This window comes from Saprolegnia parasitica, assembly GCF_000151545.1.
Source record: "Saprolegnia parasitica CBS 223.65 unplaced genomic scaffold supercont2.11, whole genome shotgun sequence".
Lineage (NCBI taxonomy): Eukaryota > Oomycota > Saprolegniomycetes > Saprolegniales > Saprolegniaceae > Saprolegnia > Saprolegnia parasitica.
Genome location: NW_012156405.1, coordinates 154393 through 172868, shown reverse-complemented (window position 1 = coordinate 172868; position 18476 = coordinate 154393). Strand labels below are relative to the sequence as shown.

At 60.8% G+C, this 18476-nt stretch overlaps 6 protein-coding genes across 6 annotated transcripts; 2 read left to right on the top strand and 4 right to left on the bottom strand.

Moving 5' to 3' along the window:
• Nucleotides 1-270: 270 nt before the first annotated feature.
• Nucleotides 271-7051, bottom strand: SPRG_04178 (hypothetical protein). The gene is made up of 2 exons (XM_012342784.1): nucleotides 4582-7051; nucleotides 271-4531 (listed from the first exon to the last, which is right to left on the bottom strand). The coding sequence occupies exons 1-2, from the start codon at nucleotides 6997-6999 to the stop codon at nucleotides 371-373; spliced, it is 6579 nt and encodes a 2192-aa protein (XP_012198174.1). The 5' UTR covers nucleotides 7000-7051; the 3' UTR covers nucleotides 271-370.
• An 872-nt stretch (nucleotides 7052-7923) lies between these two features.
• SPRG_04177 (hypothetical protein) lies at nucleotides 7924-8778 on the top strand (the record flags this gene model as incomplete). The annotated part of the gene is made up of 2 exons (XM_012342783.1): nucleotides 7924-8627; nucleotides 8678-8778. The coding sequence occupies exons 1-2, from the start codon at nucleotides 7934-7936 to the stop codon at nucleotides 8776-8778; spliced, it is 795 nt and encodes a 264-aa protein (XP_012198173.1). The 5' UTR covers nucleotides 7924-7933.
• A 325-nt stretch (nucleotides 8779-9103) lies between these two features.
• SPRG_04176 (hypothetical protein) lies at nucleotides 9104-11512 on the bottom strand (the record flags this gene model as incomplete). The annotated part of the gene is made up of 9 exons (XM_012342782.1): nucleotides 9104-9329; nucleotides 9383-9843; nucleotides 9897-9965; nucleotides 10009-10170; nucleotides 10227-10631; nucleotides 10692-10841; nucleotides 10894-11158; nucleotides 11203-11309; nucleotides 11360-11512. The coding sequence occupies 9 exons, from the start codon at nucleotides 11510-11512 to the stop codon at nucleotides 9104-9106; spliced, it is 1998 nt and encodes a 665-aa protein (XP_012198172.1).
• A 697-nt stretch (nucleotides 11513-12209) lies between these two features.
• On the bottom strand, nucleotides 12210-13418 carry SPRG_04175 (hypothetical protein; the record flags this gene model as incomplete). Its single annotated transcript, XM_012342781.1, has 3 exons — nucleotides 12210-12565; nucleotides 12619-13279; nucleotides 13329-13418. The coding sequence occupies 3 exons, from the start codon at nucleotides 13416-13418 to the stop codon at nucleotides 12210-12212; spliced, it is 1107 nt and encodes a 368-aa protein (XP_012198171.1).
• Nucleotides 13419-13852: 434 nt separating this feature from the next.
• Nucleotides 13853-14359, bottom strand: SPRG_04174 (hypothetical protein; the record flags this gene model as incomplete). The annotated part of the gene is made up of 1 exon (XM_012342780.1): nucleotides 13853-14359. Exon 1 carries the CDS (start codon nucleotides 14306-14308, stop codon nucleotides 13853-13855), a length of 456 nt encoding a protein of 151 aa, XP_012198170.1. The 5' UTR covers nucleotides 14309-14359.
• A 1574-nt stretch (nucleotides 14360-15933) lies between these two features.
• Nucleotides 15934-18295, top strand: SPRG_04173 (hypothetical protein; the record flags this gene model as incomplete). Its single annotated transcript, XM_012342779.1, has 10 exons — nucleotides 15934-16239; nucleotides 16294-16489; nucleotides 16536-16723; nucleotides 16790-17008; nucleotides 17062-17087; nucleotides 17135-17354; nucleotides 17404-17505; nucleotides 17555-17860; nucleotides 17910-18015; nucleotides 18068-18295. 10 exons carry the CDS (start codon nucleotides 15934-15936, stop codon nucleotides 18193-18195), a joined length of 1797 nt encoding a protein of 598 aa, XP_012198169.1. The 3' UTR covers nucleotides 18196-18295.
• Between the last annotated feature and the right edge of the window lie 181 nt (nucleotides 18296-18476).

Genomic DNA, 18476 nt, shown 5'->3' with positions numbered 1-18476 from the left:
ATCGACTCGTGTTCAATTACTCATCGTCGACAACATCGTCGTCCATGCTAGTGATCGTCGAAGGCCGACGTCAGTGTGTGTCCTACTTCACGAGGGCTGTTTCTGGGACAATTGTAGCGTTAGCGAAGTCAATAAAAGCTGACTGAATGTGGTGTGGGCTCGTAGGAGCATTCAATGGTACCAGTATTCGGATTGGACACGATATCCCTGTTGGTCATCGACGCACGCTTCGACAGCGGAACAGCGTAGCACCCTCGTTGTATACAAACACATACATGTCATTTCGAGGCTTGACTAGGAACGTCACATGTGGCTGCTTCTAAACTACTGCGATCGTAGCCAGAGCAGGTCCTTTATGGAAGACGGTGGCTCAATGGCTCTTCTTGCGCTTGAAGGCGTTGACGAGCCACTTGGGCCAGAACGTCTTCTTGGTGACCGAGTCGCGGTTGGCCTTGGAAGCCCGATTCGTCTCGGGGCGCGGGCTCATGGGAATGTCGGCCGTCGCGACTGACGATGGCGACCCGCCAATCTCGAGGTCCATCGGACGCACCGTCGGCACAAAGTCGCACTCGGACGCCGGAAGGTACGTCGAGTCGGAGGCCGCGTACGAGGCTTCGGTCGCGTCCTTGCTTGTGTCGCGGGCGAGGAACTCGTCGAGCGACATTTGGTGCACGTCGTCCGAGACCGCCGACGGGGTGCGCTTGGGCGCCCACATACCGCCGCTGCCGTGAGCACTATCAAAAGATGAGTGCTCCGACGGTTCGTTTGGGTTCGGGACATCGTCGTACGTGTTGGCAGCGTTGCGTGAGACGGGCGTGCCCACGATCGGCGCCAGCGCGACCGTCGATTCGCCCGACGAGACCCAGAGCGGCGACCGGGGCGACTCTTTGGCTTCCATGGACGCGATCGTGAGGCTCGGCAGCGGCTTGGCCTCAAAGGCATCGGGCGTCGCCCACATCGACGACGGCGTTGGAAGCACAACGTCGACAAACTCTTGATCGTCGTCACTGAACTCGTCGTCTTCGACGTGCCCGACAATGACGTAATCCATTTCGATTGTAACGACGCCACCCGCGTCACTCGGTGCAATGTACACGACGTCCTTGAGCACGTCGTTGAGGTCCGGCACTGAGCCCTTGACCGTGATCTGGTGCGTCGACACTTCGGCGTCGCAGTCGAGGAACTCGACATCGACGTTGCCAGTGGCCAGCGACAGCAGACCTTTCGTCACCGAGAGCTCGAGCTCGAGGATGCAGTGCTCGGGCAGCCGAAGCGGCGTGATCGGCACGTGCGTCCACTCGCCTTCCCACATGACAAAGCACGAGTCGGGCGTCGGCGGGTAGTACAGCGTGTACGTCGCGGCCGGCACACTGGGCTCGTACATGGAGACTGGCGGCGCCGTGTGCCAATCGTCGTCCACGGACAGCGACGCGTCATCGATGACGACCACGTCCATCTCGATGATAGCGACGCCGCTGGCTGCACCTGGCGCGTGAAAGACGACGTCTTGGACGGCGTTGGCAAGGTCGGCGACCGACGCACGCAGCGTCAGAAGGGTCACGTGCTCATCGTTGCTGCCGTCGATGAATTCGATGTACGGGTGCAGCGTGTGCAGGCTCAGCGTACCGTCGACCGTCGCAAAGGAGGCGTCGACAATCGTGTCTTCGGCGTAGCGAAGCGAGACTGGAAGACCCTTCCAACATCCTTGCCACATGGAGACAGAGTCCGTCGTCGATGGGTAGAAGAGCGTATAGCGTTGCGCGGCCGCACTGAGTAGTGATGGGCACGCCTTCGGCAGGGACACTGCTTCTACGACTTCAGCATCGACGTTGTCCTCGACAGCAAGCACGTCGTCTTCGAGAATGACCCACGACACGGCAACGAACGCGACACCAGCGGCGTCACTCGGCGCCGTAAACACAAGTGTACGGGCGAGCGACTGGAGGTCCGTGTACGAACCCTTGCACGCGAGACGCGAGGACGGCACGGCGGAAGTGCCTTCGCGCCACGAGACGACAGCGCTGGCATCCGAAAGCACCAACGAGCCAACCGAGGTCGACACTGTCAGCGAGACGAGCGTCGAGCCACAGACTCGCTTCTCAGCGATGGGCAGTTGGCTCCATGCGCCCGACCACATCGACGTCGCCGTCGACTGCGCCGGGTAGTACAACGTGTAGACAGCAGCATTCGCATCCACAACTGGCGCCGACGTCTCGATCAGAGCAGCCGTCTCGACGACCGCCGGAGCTGCCTTCTCGACAACAGTAGGAGCCGCCTTCTCGACGACAGTAGGACCTGCCGTCGCCACCGGAGACTTGGATGGCACCCAGAGACCCTTGCCAAACGAACCGCCGGCATGCGACGGACTCTTGCTGGACAACGACGACGGCGTGTACGTCTTGGTCACATCAAACGACGGCGCCGCGATGCCGTGGACCGTCACAGGACCCACGATCGGTGCTGCGTCAAAGTCAGAGCCACCCGTACGCACCCACAGCTTGGACGTCGCAGGGTTCGCGACCTTGGGCGCAGCACGTTCAATGACAGCAGTCGTCGACTTCTCTTCGACGACTGGCTTCTCTTCGACGACCGGCTCGGCCGCGTTGATAACCTCGTGGTCCATGCTCACGACAGCAACACCAGACCCGCTCGCAGGCGCAATGAACTCGACCTGGCGCAGCTGCGCGGCCACGTCCTTGGTCGAACCACGCAGCACGAGCGACGCCATCACAGCACCGTCGGCCGACGCAAGAAGACCCTCCGACACCGACATCGACACCTGCATATCGGCGGCGGCCGCACGCGGCGCAGCGACCGGCAAGTGGCTCCAACGTCCGTTCCACATGGCCGAGATCTCGCGCGGGTAGTGCAGCGTGAACGTCGACGCAGTGGCCGACACGGGCGCCGGAGCGTCGTGGACCAGCGTCGTCTTGGACGAGATCATCGCGACACCCGCCGACGTCGACGGTGCTTGGTACACTACATCACGCAGCGTCTTCTTCACGCTCGCCACCGGACCTTCCAGCACGAGTCGGTGCGGCTCAGCGACCACGACCTCGACCGCAGCGTCCGTCGTCACGACGCGAAGAGTGCCGTCGGTCACCGACATGGCGACCTTGACAACGGCAGCGTCGGCGTAGCGAAGTGCGATCGGGAGACCGACCCACGCACCGTGCCACATGGACTCCGATTCGGACTGTGCAGGGTAGTGCAGCGAGTACACGGACGCGCCAGCTTCGACGACTGGCGTCTTGGCTGCCGTCGGCGACTTGGCCGGGACCCAGAGACCCTTGCCGAAAGTGCGAGTAGCATGCGCCGGACTCTTGGACGACGGCGTGTACGTCTTGGTCACGTCAAACGACGGCGCGGCGACCGTATGCACGGTGACAGGCCCAGCGAGCGGCGTGGCATCGACGCCAGCTCCACCCGTGTGCACCCAGAGCTTGGCAGTGGCGGGACTCGCGACCTTGGGCGCGGCGCGGGTGACGGCTTCGACGGGAGTGCTCATCTGGATGGGCTCAAGTGCCGCGGCTGCATTCGTCGTTGGCGCATCGACGGAGACAGCCTCGGTCTTGGTCGAGAGCTTCATTTCGATGACCGTGGTACCGGTGGCAGCGGCCGGTGCATGGAATACGACGGTGCGGAGTTGGCGCGCAACATCGGTGGGCGGTCCCTGCAACTGCAACGACACAGTCTGCTCATTCTGCGCCAGCGACAAGGCGCCTTCCGAGACGGCGATCGAGAGCGCGACGACGGCCGACGAGGTGCGCGGGAGCTGCAACGGCAAGTTCGTCCACTGGCCGTTCCACATGGACGACGTCACAAGCGGGTAGTGCAGCGTCACGGTGAACGTCGGCGTCGCAGCGTCGGCCACCAAAACATGATCGACGTCGATAGTCGCGACACCGGCTTCGGCCGTTGGCGCTTGGTACACGACGCTACGCAGCGCCGTCTGGAGCGCCGTCACGGGACCGCGCAACACGATGCGGGACGTCGCGAGGTTCCTGGCACCGTCGACAAACGTCAAGGCGTCGTCGTTCGTGTCCACGCGGAGTGTTCCAGACGCCGTCGCGAGAGTCACTTGAACGATAGCATCCGCTTCAAACCGCAAGGGTACACGGAGACCCGACCATGCGCCCGACCACATCGACGTCGCCGTCGACTGCGCCGGGTAGTACAACGTGTAGACAGCAGCGTTCGCATCCACAACTGGCGCCGACGTCTCGATCAGAGCAGCCGTCTCAACGACCGCCGGGGCTACCTTCTCGACAACAGTAGGAGCCGCCTTCTCGACGACAGTAGGAGCTGCCGTCGCCACCGGAGACTTGGACGGCACCCAGAGACCCTTGCCAAACGCACCGCCGGCATGCGACGGACTCTTGCTGGACAACGACGACGGCGTGTACGTCTTGGTCACGTCAAACGACGGCGCCGCGACGCCGTGGACCGTCACAGGACCCACGATCGGTGCCGCGTCAAAGTCCGAGCCACCCGTACGCACCCACAGCTTGGACGTCGCAGGGTTCGCGACCTTGGGCGCAGCACGTTCAATGACAGCAGTCGTCGACTTCTCTCGACGACCGGCTCGGCCGCGCTGATAATCTCGTAGTCCATGCTCACGACAGCGATACCAGACCCGCTCGCAGGCGCAATGAACTCGACCTGGCGCAGCTGCGCGGCCACGTCCTTGGTCGAACCACGCAGCACGAGCGACGCCATCACAGCACCGTCGGCCGACGCAAGAAGACCCTCCGACACCGACATCGACACCTGCATGTCGGCGGCGGCCGCACGCGGCGCAGCGACCGGCAAGTGGCTCCAGCGTCCGTTCCACATGGCCGAGATCTCGCGCGGGTAGTGCAGCGTGAACGTCGACGCAGTAGCCGACACGGGCGCCGGAGCGTCGTGGACCAGCGTCGTCTTGGACGAGATCATCGCGACACCCGCCGACGTCGACGGTGCTTGGTACATCACTGCACGCAGCGTCTTTTTCACGCTCGCCACCGAACCTTCCAGCACGAGTCGGTGCGGCTCAGCGACCACGACCTCGACCGCAGCGTCCGTCGTCGCGACGCGAAGTGTGCCGTCGGTCACCGACATGGAGACCTTGACAACGGCAGCGTCAGCGTAGCGAAGTGCGATCGGGAGACCGACCCACACACCGTGCCACATGGACTCCGATTTGGACTGCGCCGGGTAATGCAGCGAGTACACGGACGCGCCAGCTTCGACGACAGGCGTCTTGGCTGCCGTCGGCGACTTGGCCGGCACCCAGAGACCCTTGCCAAAGGTGCCAGCAGCATGCGCCGGACTCTTGGACGACGGCGTGTACGTCTTGGTCACGTCAAACGACGGCGCGGCAACCGTATGTACGGTGACAGGCCCAGCGAGCGGCGCAGCATCGACGCCAGCACCACCCGTGTGCACCCAGAGCTTGGCAGTCGCGGGACTCGCGACCTTGGGCGCGGCGCGGGTGACGACAACCTCAATGGGAGCAGGGACCTCAGCGACGGTGGGCTCATTGTCCACAATCTCGGCGTGTTGAAGCACCTTGTAATGCATGTCAATGATCGCACTGCCAGTGCCGTTGGCGGGAGCATGGAAGACCACGAGGCGCAACTGATCGGCGACGGTTGCGTACGAGCCTTCCAGCGTCACCGTTGTCGCGTGAGCGGCGTCTTGTGTTGTCAAAGTGCCTTCCGAGACCGTCAACGTCGCCGAGACAGTTGTTGCCTTGCCGCGGGGCAAAGACATCGGCAGGTTGGTCCACTGGCCGTTCCACATGGGACTCGACGCGGCGAGCGGATAGTGCAGCGTGCACGAGGCCGTCGGCGTAGCCAATGTGACGTCCATTTGGATGGTGGCGACACCGCTGGCGGTGCTAGGCGCAACAAAGAGGACGTCACGTAGGGCGGCGTTGAGGTCCGTCGCGTGGCCTTGCAGTGCGAGGACGCGCGTCTCGCTGCCCGTCGTCGAGATTGCACTCGACGTGGACGCCGTGTAACGCAAGTGACCCTCGGACGTCGACACGTGGACGATTTGTTGCTGCGACGAGTGCGTCGACAGTGGTGCGAACGGGATGGTCGACCACGCGCCCGACCACATGGACGCCTCGGCGCGGCTCGGGTAGTGTAGCGTGTAGTATGTCGTGCGGCTCGAGGACGGCGCGACGTAGAGCTCGGCTTCGCAGTTGTCGAGCATCGACTGGATCGACGCGTCGTCAAAAGTCGACGACGACGCGACGGGCGGCGTGGGCACCGATGATCGCTTGGGCACCCAGAGACCGCTGGGAATCTCGCGCACCGTGTGCTTGACCGCGGGAACGTACGTCACGCTCGTGTTGTACGCAAGGCTCTGGCGACGACGGGGCGACATGCTCGTCGTGTCGTCCGCGTCAACCCGCGCACCGCCCGTTCGTACCCAGAGCTTGGACAAAGCAGCAGCCATGGGCGAGGGCGCGGCGCGAAGGATCGTCGCCACACGCATTTCAATCGTCGCAACGCCGCTCGCAGCGTCCGGTGCCCGAAAGTCGACGGCCTTCAACACCGCACATAAGTCATGGGAATCGCCGCGGAGGCAGAGGCGCGGCGCCGCCACGCCATTCGCGCAGTCGATGAACGTGATCGCAACGTCCGTGGCCACGCAGAGCGCGCCCGATGACGCGGTGAGCACGACTTGCAGGTACGATGCTGGCGGGAAGCGGGTCGCCAGCGGCACGTTCTGGTACGTTCCATGGTACATGGAGCGCTCGGCGCAGGCCGGGTAGTAGATCGTATAGTAGGCAACGATGCTCGCAGCAACTTGGTCGTCGTTGTCGCTCTGGTTGCTTGGCGCGTCCGAGGCTTGGTTGGTCGTGTCGTCGTCGTCCGATTCGTTCTTGTCGGTCGAGGTTGCATCGTCGTCGTCGTCGTCATGGGGAACGCGGACCTCGGTCGACGCGAGGAGGAGCTTGCTGCTAGGCACGACCGGCGCAGGGATCGTCTCGGTTACCATCGTCATGCTGGCGTCGTGGGGTCGTGGCGCGGGAGGGAACCCGGGCAGGAGGCAAATTCGAATTTGATGAGCGCTACACCCCACGCCTTTCGTCACTGCCGCTACCGAAATCCCGCCTTGTGATTGGCCATTCGTTGTTTTTCGTTTTGTATAAAACGACAGTCAAACGCCAAGTGAAAATGCACTATCTTTAAAAAGAAGCAGCGACGGGGTGGTCCCAGCTTAGAGCAAGTGGGACATGTGAGTGGCCTTGAAGCACAGAAACAGCGCTGCATAAAACAAGAGATTTGTAACTCACGCCGTACGCCAGGCCCGCGAGAGGAGTTCCTGTGCTTGCTACTAGTTCGTCCTTTGCGCCCTTGCCTCGCTGATGGCTGGCCGGGAAGATGGACCCTATCATCGAGGCAACTGTGGTGGTATCGTGGCAGATTCGCGGCGTAACGACTGCGGTCTACAGCGTAACTTACAGCAATCGCCCCGCCCCCATCAACCGCAACTCGGTGCCATACACACCTTACACCTTACTACACAGGCGTGTTCAGGCTGGGTTGGGAGGTGTGAGGTGCATTGTAGCGGGGACGTGGACCCGCACCACGTCGTCTCGTCTCGTCCTTGGCGTAAAAGTTCAGCTGCCACTTCGAGTTTGTGGCGGGTGGGATTTCAGTTGATTTTTGGCCAAGTGGATCCGCGCGCCAAAGTTTTCAGCCCGTCAATCGCATACCAGTACGCAGGTACCGTCCCTCCTGGAGCCTCCTGGTTGAATCAATAGTGCTTGCTCCTTGAACGAATTATAACGTTGGGCTGTGCAGGTTGTACAACTTGTCGATCACAGTGACAAGCGCACTCACGCACGGAACGATTACACACGCCGTCGCTGCCATCAACCCGTGACAATGGATATGGAATCTCAAAAACCTCGTAAACTCAATACGGCCAAGGCATGGCGAAGCGACTGACGTGCGTCGGCGGCTTCGGTACGTTCCGAGAAACGGCAAGCTTCACCGCGGACGACGCGGACGAGATCGTCGCTGCTGCTGGTGGCCACTCGATCACGCTCGTCGCCTGCAGAGACGCGGGCGTCGTCGGCTACGGCACGGCCTTCCACGGCGAACTCGGCCCCAATCGCCTCGCACTGCGGCTGACCACCTTGTCGATTGTTCGCATCGCTTGTGGCGGAAGCTTTGTCGTCGCCGCCTCGTCCGACGGCGCCTGCTACGAATGGGGTCATGGCAGCACCGAGCCCAAGAAGCTACCAGAGGTCTCGGGCGTCGTGGAGGTGGCGGCCGGCGACGGTCATGCGCTCGCGCGGACCACAGACAGCGTCGTCTTCTCGTGGGGCAACAACCAGTACGGACAGTGCGGCGTCGGCGTCCGATCGCCGCGCGTCGCTTCACCGACAGTGCTTGCTGAGCGCTGGAAGTATGTGGCCGCTGGTGCCCAGCACTCGGCCATGATCGCGACCAACGGCGATCTCTACACGTTTGGGTGGGGCCAATACCACCAACTCGGACTTGGAAGCACCGCCGACCAGCCGCGCCCGACGTGCGTCACGAGCCTCCAAGGCGTGGGCGACTACGTCCGCGGAGTCTTTGCAGGCGTGCGGCAGGTCGCTTGTGGCGCGTGGCACACTGTCGGTACACGCTCGCTCGTACTTAGTCATTACGGCTCATACATGCGATGCTAGCTCTGACGACGACGGGCGACATGTACACGTGGGGTGGGGCCAGCATGGCCAGCTCGTACGCCGCCAATGAATGCCTGCACGAGCTCACGATGGGGTTTTAGGGCCGATCGCACCTCGCTAGCCACGTCTTCCCGACGTTGCTGGCAGTCGACGACACGTTCATCGGCATCGCATGTGGCACCCGGCACACGGTGGGGCTCACGGACGACGGCAGATTGCATCTCTGGGGCATGCATACGCCGTCGCACGACCTCGTGGCTGGAAAATCCGCCGACGCCAACACCACACACACCACCGTGGCTGCCCCCGGGTGCATGGCGATTGCCGCCGGCGCCTACCACACACTGCTGCTAACGACTTGACCATTCTCTTGTCATACAAAGAAGTGTTGTTATATGGTTTGAATCCTTCCTTTTTCTACATGGCTTAAGCCTCGACGTCGACGTCGGCCGTCGTCTCTTCGGTCGTCTCGACCGCAGCCGGTTCCTTGGCCTCGGTGGGGGCCTTGAGCGCCGCGACTTCTGCCGCGAGCGCGTCGTCGTAGAGACCAAGCGCCTTGAGCGTCGTCGTGAGCGCGAGGCCGTCGGGCTTGGCGGCCATGACGTTGACCGTGTTGCGGCCGCGCCACACCACAAGGTTGAGCAGCTGGTCTCTACAAGCACATGCATTTTGAGCGGCTTTGTCATGTAGTAGATCGTTTCGTACTCGGTCGTCGAGAGCGGCTTGCCGTCGTCGCGCTGCAGCGTGCAGACGTAGCTGCCGAGCGGCGCGCTCTTGAAGAACGCGCTGAGCGACTCGGAAAAGACGTCAAATTGCAGCAAGTCGCCGCGACGCTCGAGCATGTACTGGAAGTCACGGTTGTTGACGTCAATCTTGCGCGCTTGCATAAACGGCTTGGCAATGTGAGTGCCGGCCTGCGTGAGGCGGTACATGCCCGTGCCCGTGCCAAGGTCGTGGCGCTCAAACATCTTGATGCCAGCGTACACGACCTTCATGTTGCGCGCCTTCATGGCCGGAAGCAGCTCTCTCGAGACGGACGACGTCACAAACGTCACCGACTTGCCTGTGTCCGAGCGCGTAAAGAGCTGCGAGGCCTCAAAGCCCGACGTCATCTGAAAGCACGCCTTGACCTCGTCGACCTCGTTGAACGTCAAGTACTCCTCGCCCTTGGGCAACGGCTTGCTTTTTTGTCGGTTGCCGGTGCCTTGGGCTCGGCGACCGGCGCGACCGGCGTTTCCGGTGTCGGCGCCACCTTCTCGAGCAAGCAGATGAAGAAACCACCCGTGTTCTATGCCATAAGTGAGTCCTGGCCTGCCGTACGAGACAAGTACCTCGTCGTGCGGCAGGCAACGCATGCAGCGGTCGAGGTTGAAGGCGTCGGCTTCGGCCTGCGTCGGCGGGAACATGGACGGCAGCAGCTTCTTGTACTGGCCACGCTTGGCTTCGGCCTCTTCGTCGTACGAGCCGACGACTTCCATTTCGTGGTTCATGACCTAGACCGCGCACAGTATTGGATGAGTAAAATGAGTCAAAATGGCGTAAATCCTACCGTCCAGGACGAAATACCAGCGCGACGCTTGAGACGCGGGAGGACTTCCGAGACGTCGGCGAGCTTCAAGGCGCCGTTGGACCAGCGGAGGAGCTCGGCGACGATGGCTTCGTTCTCGATCGGGTTGAACGTACACGTCGAGTAGCACATGCGGCCGCCGACCTTGAGCAACGACGCGCCGTGCTTGACGATCGAGAGCTGGAGCGGGTGCAGCGAGAGACCGTTCTTGACATTCCACTTTTGCCAAATGAGCGGGTTCTTGCGCATGGTGCCGTCGCCGCTGCACGGCGCATCGCAGAGAATCCGGTCGAAAAAGCCCTGCTTGTTGTCGTCGCTGCTCAAGAGCGGGAACTTTTGAGCTTCGTGGCACGTGATGACGAGCGCCGGCGACCCCACACGCTTGGTCTACACATAATAAGAAGATGGTCAATAAGATCCTGATGCAGAGGATAGGGCGTCAAGTACCTGGTGCACGAGCATGTAGGCGCGCTTGATGTCAATGTCGTTGGCCACGACAAGGCCCGTCGGGAGCTTGCCCGTCTTGCTCTCGTCCGCATGGAGCGACTCGAGGAGCTGCGACGTCTTGGAGCCCGGCGCCGCGCACATGTCGAGCACCTACCAAGGATGCTGCCGATGAGCATGACAAGCAATATGGACATGGACCGACCTTGTGGTGCGACTCGACACCAAGGACGAGCGGCGGGATCATGCTCACAGCTTCCTGGCGCGTAATGTCGCCGGCGTCCGAGAGGTTGACGAGCCACTTTTGAAACTCGCTGAGGATCTCCAGCTTCTTGATCTTGCGGCGCTCGACGGTCCACTGGAAGCCCTTGCCATCCGGGTACCACGGCATTTGGCCGATCGGGTCGACCTTCTCGCCGTCAATGACCAAGTCTTCAAACTTGAAGTCGGTCGCAATGCGCTCCTGGATCCTACGTCCGCGTGAGAGATGCTGCATCCTTCGGTCCATACGTACTTGTCGGCGTAGGCACACGAGTTGTTGATGCGGAACGTCGTCGGCAGCGGCGCCGCCAAGTGCTTGAGGAACGCGTCCCACTCGGCGTCAACGACAATGTTCTGCGCCTAGTTCCATGCCGTTGGCCACGGAGGATATAGGCAATGATGGCAGGTACCTTGTAGTAGGCCTCGAAGGACTCGTTGCGGTAGACCCACTCGCCAAAGCCAGCCTCGCGGTCGTCCGGCTTGCTGCCGTCTTCCGTGCGCGGCTTCTTCCACACGTTGGGGCCCTTGCCACCCTTGCGACCGAACGGCTTGCGCTTGCCCATGGTTAATCTCGCTTTGGCTCACTGATTGGAAACGACGGATATCCCATGGCTATCCGGATCGTCGTGGCTAAAAACACGCTCCATTTGGCGCCACTAGCCGCGCCAACAACGGAAATGATACAAGATCCCAAGGATGCGTATATGTACGAGCATGCGTGCATGCAATGGTCTTGCATAATGTCGTCTGGCCGCGTGCCAGTCGCTTCCGCTCAGACGATGCAAGTACAGTCCCACCTCTGGGAGCGATCTCATGGACACGAGCTGGGAAACGAGATGATGTCGTCCGGAGGATCAGCCTCGAAGGTTTGTTGTAGTCTCCAGATTCTGACCCGTCGAGTACGGGCCGTCTGTCCGTGGTCACGTGGCGGGCTACACTACGGCTGCGAGCACTTGACCGCAGGTTTTTACATTAGGTCGCTGTGAAGATCTGCGCAGACCAGAATCTGGTCTTCGCACATGTGCCCTACGATCTGGGTACTGTAGTCGCAGATCGCGTGCCAGATTTGTCCTGAGAAAGCCGCATTTGGTAGCTTTCCATCGTCCTGGCCTCCTGGTCGGCGTACATGTGAACCATGCGAGGACAGTGGCTGGGCGGGCATCTGCTTGGTGCAATGTCCAGGTACGAGGCGAGCGAGCTAGCGAGAGGAGACGCATGCTTGCAACAAGACACACTATTTCTATTTCTTACACTAGCCATTTACATGGACGCGACCTGGGGCTCGGTCGCCGAGTGCGTGACCTTGACCACGTACGGCGTCTTCTTGTTGGCCGTGTGCGACTTCTTGCCGACAAGACCCAAGTCGGTGAAGAGCTGGTTGTCCTTCTCAAACGCCGGGTTGGACGTCGTAAGGAGCGTGTCGCCGTTGAAGATCGAGTTGGCACCGGCCATGAAGAGGAAACCCTGCTCCGCGTCCGAGAACGACATGCGACCCGCGCTGAGGCGCACCATGGTCTTGGGCATGAGGATGCGGGCGGTCGCGATCGCGCGCGCCATGTCAAAGGCAGTGACCGCCTTTAAGTTGGCGTCCGCAAGCGGCGTACCTTGAACCGACACTAGTAGGAATCCGATATAAGAACGATGCTCGTACAAAGGTGTGAACACATACCGAGGGCGTTGACGGGCACCGACTCGGGGTGTTCTTCCATCGTGGCGAGCGTGTGCAAGAGACCGACGCGGTCGTCGTCCTTCTCGCCAATGCCGAGGATACCACCGCAGCAGACCGAGATACCGGCCTTGCGGACGTTGGCGATCGTGTTGAGGCGATCGTCGTACGTACGCGTCGTGATGACGTTAGGGTAGTGCTCACGGCTCGTATCCAGGTTGTGGTTGTAGGCCGCGAGGCCGGCCTCCTTGAGCTGGACGGCCTGCTCTTCCGTGATCATGCCGAGCGTGCAGCACACCTCCATGCCCATGCCGTTGACTTCGCGCACCATGGTGAGCACGTCCTTGAACGCGTTCTTCTTGCCGACCTCACGCCACGCCGAGCCCATGCAGAAGCGCGTGCTGCCGGCCGCCTTGGCACGGGCGGCCATCTCGAGCACCTCGTCGACCTTCTTGCGCGGCTCGGGCTTGACAAACGTCTTGTGCTTGGACGACTGCGAGCAGTACTTGCAGTCCTCGGTGCAACCGCCCGTCTTGATCGAGAGGAGCGTGCATTGCTGCACCTCGCGCGGGTCAAAGTGGATGCGGTGGACGGTCGCGGCCTGGTAGATGAGCTCGAGCAGCGGCTTGTTGTAGATCTCCTTGACCTCGTCGTAGCTCCAGTCCTACACGTGCCATGAGGTCTCTTCCGCCGCAGCTTTGCATGGCGCGTACCGTGCGGACTTCGGACGAGACGCCGTTCAGCGAGAGCGACGAGGCGGCGCGGGCGGCGCGCGGGGCGCGGAGGACGACGCGGGAGAGCATGCTGCTGCTGTCGGAACTGAGGGGAAGCCGCGAAGTTGGCAAATGAGTTGGTCGAAAATCCCTCGCAAATCGCAAACCAGGTGGCGATCCATCGAACGGCCTTCTGATTGGCTGAAAACATTGGAGCAAGCGGCCGCGCCGTTGACGTCACTGGCCTCGCCCGGTGTACTTTTATTGTATGGGTGCGTTTTCGATACAAATATCGAGTATATGCATGCGACGGGGAATAGAATTACAGCGCGTGACGCGGATTGCATAATCGTGTTCGGTTCACGCATCCTCGAACCGGTTTCAAATGCACCCAATCCGACCAACCGATGTTAGAACGCGTGTTAGATACACGGTATATCGACAACACGATGCTACATCACTGAACAAGAAGCGTTATAACACGCATGACACGTGTTAGATCGACAAAAGCACGGGACGCACTTTTATGCACAGGTTTCTGCTGTCTGCACGGGAAGCCAAATCTCGACGCCACCACGCAACGTCGGGTCGAACGTCGCGCTGTACTTTTCGAACGCCGGCGCCCCAGGCACGCGCGCCAAATTGCCGTCGCGCCAGCCCCGAAGCGCGCGCCATACGAGCCCGATCTCACGGGTGCTGCCTTCGTGGGCAAAGACAGCATACATGGCGGATGGCAGCGAAAGCGTTGAGTTTGCTGCAGTATTGTCCGACGCCTTGGTCTCCGCCGCGTCCGTCGCGCAGAGATACATGAACGAGCCGTCGTCGTAGTCGTAGCTTACGCCGTAGGTGACTTGGTCGACGGTCGGCAGCGAGCGCCAGAGCGTCTCAATGCCCGATGTCTTGTCCACGTCGAAGCGAGCTTGGACGCCGACGAGCGAGAGCGCGGGCCCGTTGACGATGCGAGGTGTTGGCAACTGCATGTTGCAAGGGTGGCGGCGACTGAAATGGAAAATGGCCTTCTTGCCTGCGGTAGCGGAGGTGCTTTGTAGCAATCCTCAACAATCAAGCTCGCAGTCCAGCGCGCCATGGTCCTGCGCTTCGTGCTTGTAGTCATCGAGGTGGCTGACGCACGAATAGTACCGTACGTGGTCGTTGAACTTTCGGTGACGTGGGATCCTTGGTGCTCCGCGCAATGGCAGTTTGGCGATGACGCACCCCCATCATTTGGTGGCTACTGCATCGCATCTGGCTTTTGATTGGCCAGTGCAACGGGGATTTGCGGGGCCGGCTTGGGTCACATGGTTTCGAACCGGTTCGGTTTGTCACGAGCCATGAACCGACTCTGCCAGCTGGGCGTCCCAAGAAAACTCCTTCATTGCAACGGCGTTGGTGTTGATTTAGAATTACTTATGCACGCTGTCGCTGCACGGGGACCCACACTTCGAGAGCTCGGCTCGTCGTCCACCTTTCAAACATGGGCGCCTCCACGAAGCGCTCCCAGCCCCCGCTGGACCACCCTGCTAGCACACGCCAAGTGGCGTCGCTCTCGCCTCCAAGACGCCGTTGGCCATTGTTGTCGTGGTGGTCGAACACAGGTGGCAGCGCATTGGGAGACTGGACGTCGGTCTCGATAGACTGGAAGACAGCGTATGTTGGATGAAAAAGCTGCAGCGACTGCCATTCGACGGGCAGCGTGTGATTGCTGGGAAGCTCGACGCCGCAAAAGTACGGAATCGGGGTGCTACCGTTGCTGCGGACGCGGTACGTAGTTGAGCTCGACACGGACGCGTTGCACGCTGATTCGGCAGCCGAGAAGTTGTCCACGAAGAGACCCACGAGCGATAGCGCCGGGCTCTGGACAACGATGCGGGGTGAGGACAGGTCCATGTAGACTGTGGCGGGCGAATTGGAAAATGCGCCCGCCACTTGATTCACTTTCCGAATCGAAAGCCGGGAGTTCGGCTGTCGCACCCGTGTACGCTATGTGGAATAAACATGCGTCAAAAAGGCTGTCTGCAGTGCAGGGCTTGGTCTGCAATGTACACTGATGATACTTCGCTCGCGGTCGCTTTGATCGCGGTGGTTGTGTGTGGTTGATGGTTGTCGAGTGTTTTTCACATGCAATGGACCGAGCTAACGGGCCACATAGTGTAGGACAAGGTGATTAAGCGGCATGACCGAGTGACGCTTGTTGGACCAAAGAGGTGCCGGTAGGGGTTCGCACAACGAGCGAGGCTTCACGTGCCATGTGATGGCCATGGATGGTGAGCCGAGTATCGGTACGAGGTCCATGGGAGTGAGTAAATGGGTCCCGTTTGCTCGAACGTTCCATTCAGGGGTGCATTTTATTCACCCCAGCAGAGGCGTCGATGCTGACGATTGTGGCGTGTACTTTTTAGGCGAATTACATGCCATTCCGTTTTCATGATTTTCTGGTCTCGACTGTGAAGGAATATCCCTCTTGAAGCAGCAATTGGCCGAATGAGCAGCGCCAACCGAATCGACGCGGCCTGCGTCGGTCTCTCGCAGTTCTGCGCCAAGGACGTCGCTGGTTTCCGTGGCGTCATTAAGACCGAGTCTGCTCTCTCATTCCGTTGCCAAGCTAATGCAGTGCGGTAGGCCCGACGACTTTCAAGTGCGCGAGGTCGACGAGGCAGGCCATGTTGTGGACCTCGACCCAGCGCAGTCGCCCGCCTTGCCCATGAACGCCATACCCGAGACGGCCAAGAAGACGAGCCGTGCGATCGAGGTGACGGTGCCAGACTGCGGCTGGGAAGCATTCCTCCTCCAGCGCCTTGGCGACAGCGCATGCGCTAACGTGGCCGCGGTGGCCGCCGGCACCATCGGCAGCTACGCGCTACCGAGCCCGGATAACCTAGAGGACAAGGTCGCCCTCTCCAAGGCCATCCAGGTAAGCTGCCACTTTGCATTATCCATACTGTCGTCAACACTTCCGCTCGGGCAGTTTGTGTACCCCGCGCTGCAGTGCGACACGGTGCGTGCGTCGACAAATGATGCCGGCGACACGACACCCGCCTCGATTGCGCTCTCGCTCGACCCGCTCTATGTCAAGCTCGAAAAAGGTGGCTTGGCGGTCGACGACTGCAAGCGAATCGTGACGTTCCTCGTCCACGGCCCGCTGGCGCCGTCTGCCGAAGCTGGTGCGCCACACGCCTTCGACCTCGCTAACGTGTCTACGCGGCGTAGGTGTTCGGCTGCAGCAAGAGCTGACGAAGGAGGCGCGAACCAAGGTCCATCGGCTTTTTGCGTCTGCGACCGCCTGTCTCGTGACCAAGACCAACGCGGCGCAGGGCATCGACGTGTACTTTTCGCCGAAAATGCTGCAGCGGCGCAAGCGCAAGCAGCAGTTTTATGTGCAATTCGTACTGCAAAAGGTACGTGTCGCACATGTTATGTACACGTTGTCGGTCGTCTCATGGATCCTTCTTTCTACACGGCAGGTCAACGTCGACCACTTTAGCGCACTCGAGGCGCTCGCCCGCGCGGCCAAGACACCGACGTCCAGCTTCACGTACGCAGGCACCAAGGACAAGCGCGCCGTCACGACCCAGCGCCTTGTCGCGCAGAGCGTCGCACCAAGTGTGCTCCTCGATGCCCACGCAGCGCTGGCGCCAATGGGGCTCGCCGTCGGGCACCTTGCGTACGTTGCCGCCCCCCTGGTGCGCTCCGTCTCTTGCATTTCGCGATATCTCATGCGCGACTGCACGAGTAGACACTCGGGCAATCTGGCGGCAACCAGTACGATGCACGGTCTCGGAAATGGGACGCTGATGGTTGAGGGTTAGGTTTACCATTCGACTGCGCAACGTCGAAGAGTCCCCGGAGGTTGTCGCCGCGGCCTTTGCGAGCGTCGCTTCGACTGGCTTTATCAACTACTTTGGGCTTCAGCGCGTGGGCTCGCCGCTCCAAAGTGTGCGCACCCACCACGTCGGCCAAGCGCTGTTCCAGCAAGACTACGCTCACGCCTTTTCGCTTTTGTTGACGGCATCCGAGCACGACACACCGGTGCAAACAGCAACGTCCACATTGGAGCTAGGACACATAGAGTGTTTAGGGTCTCGCGGCCGCCAAGACGACATTTACAGCGTCGCGTGATGTGAATGCAGCGCTGCGTGCGCTGCCACCTTCGGCCGTCACCGAGCGCGCTGTCCTCATGGTACATATCGATTGCCTTTGCTCAAGTCACTTGTACGATCCAAAAACAGGGTCTCAAGCGCCATGGGTCGGACGCGTACGAGAAGGCGGTGCTCAATTTGCCGCATCACCGCCGCGTCATGTACTTGCATGCGTTCCAGAGCCTCCTCTTTAACCTCGTCGCGTCCCACCGCGTCGCAACGTACGGCGCCAATGTCGTCGCTGGCGACCTCGTGCTCGATCCGGCGACCAAGAATGTGCGCGTCGTTGCATCGGCCGACGATGCTACCTGCTGCGATCTGAACAATGTGGTGCTGCCGCTCTTTGGCAGCCACACAACGGTGCCAACGCACGCCGTGGGCGACTACTACAAGCAGGTACCGCGCGGTGTAAACGATGCAATGGCGCATACGCGCGTGCGCTTAGGTGCTTGACGAGCACGGGATTTCGGAGGACCAAGCGAAGCAGCTCAAGGGGGCGTACCGGCGCGTCTTTTGCGTGCCAAAGGACCTGCATTGGACTCAAGACACGGGTACATATATCGATCGAGTGCCGTGTCGAGTGTGTTGATGGCGCAAGTGTAGAGGACGCCACGGTGACCGTCTCATTCCAGCTTCCCCCCGGGTCGTTTGCAACGATGCTGCTGCGTGAAGTGCTCAAGAACATGGACTTTGATGCGACCGTCGGCGGTACCGACGATGCCACCGACTAACATTCGAGTTCGCATTGACAAGAGACATAAACGCGTGTATTTACGTCCCTTGACAAATATGACAACCATGACATGAAACGACAGGGCATACCGAATGACATCTCTCAGAGTTCTTGGGAGCCCGAAGCAAGCGATCCATGCACAGCGCTAGCAAAAAGCAAGAGGTAGAGCTTGTATGGACATGCACTGCGAACCAGCACACCCAAAGGGCGTCGATGGCATCACCGCGTCAATGCACTGCATTTAGAAGCGCGATAATAAGGTATCCTTACAGAATCTCG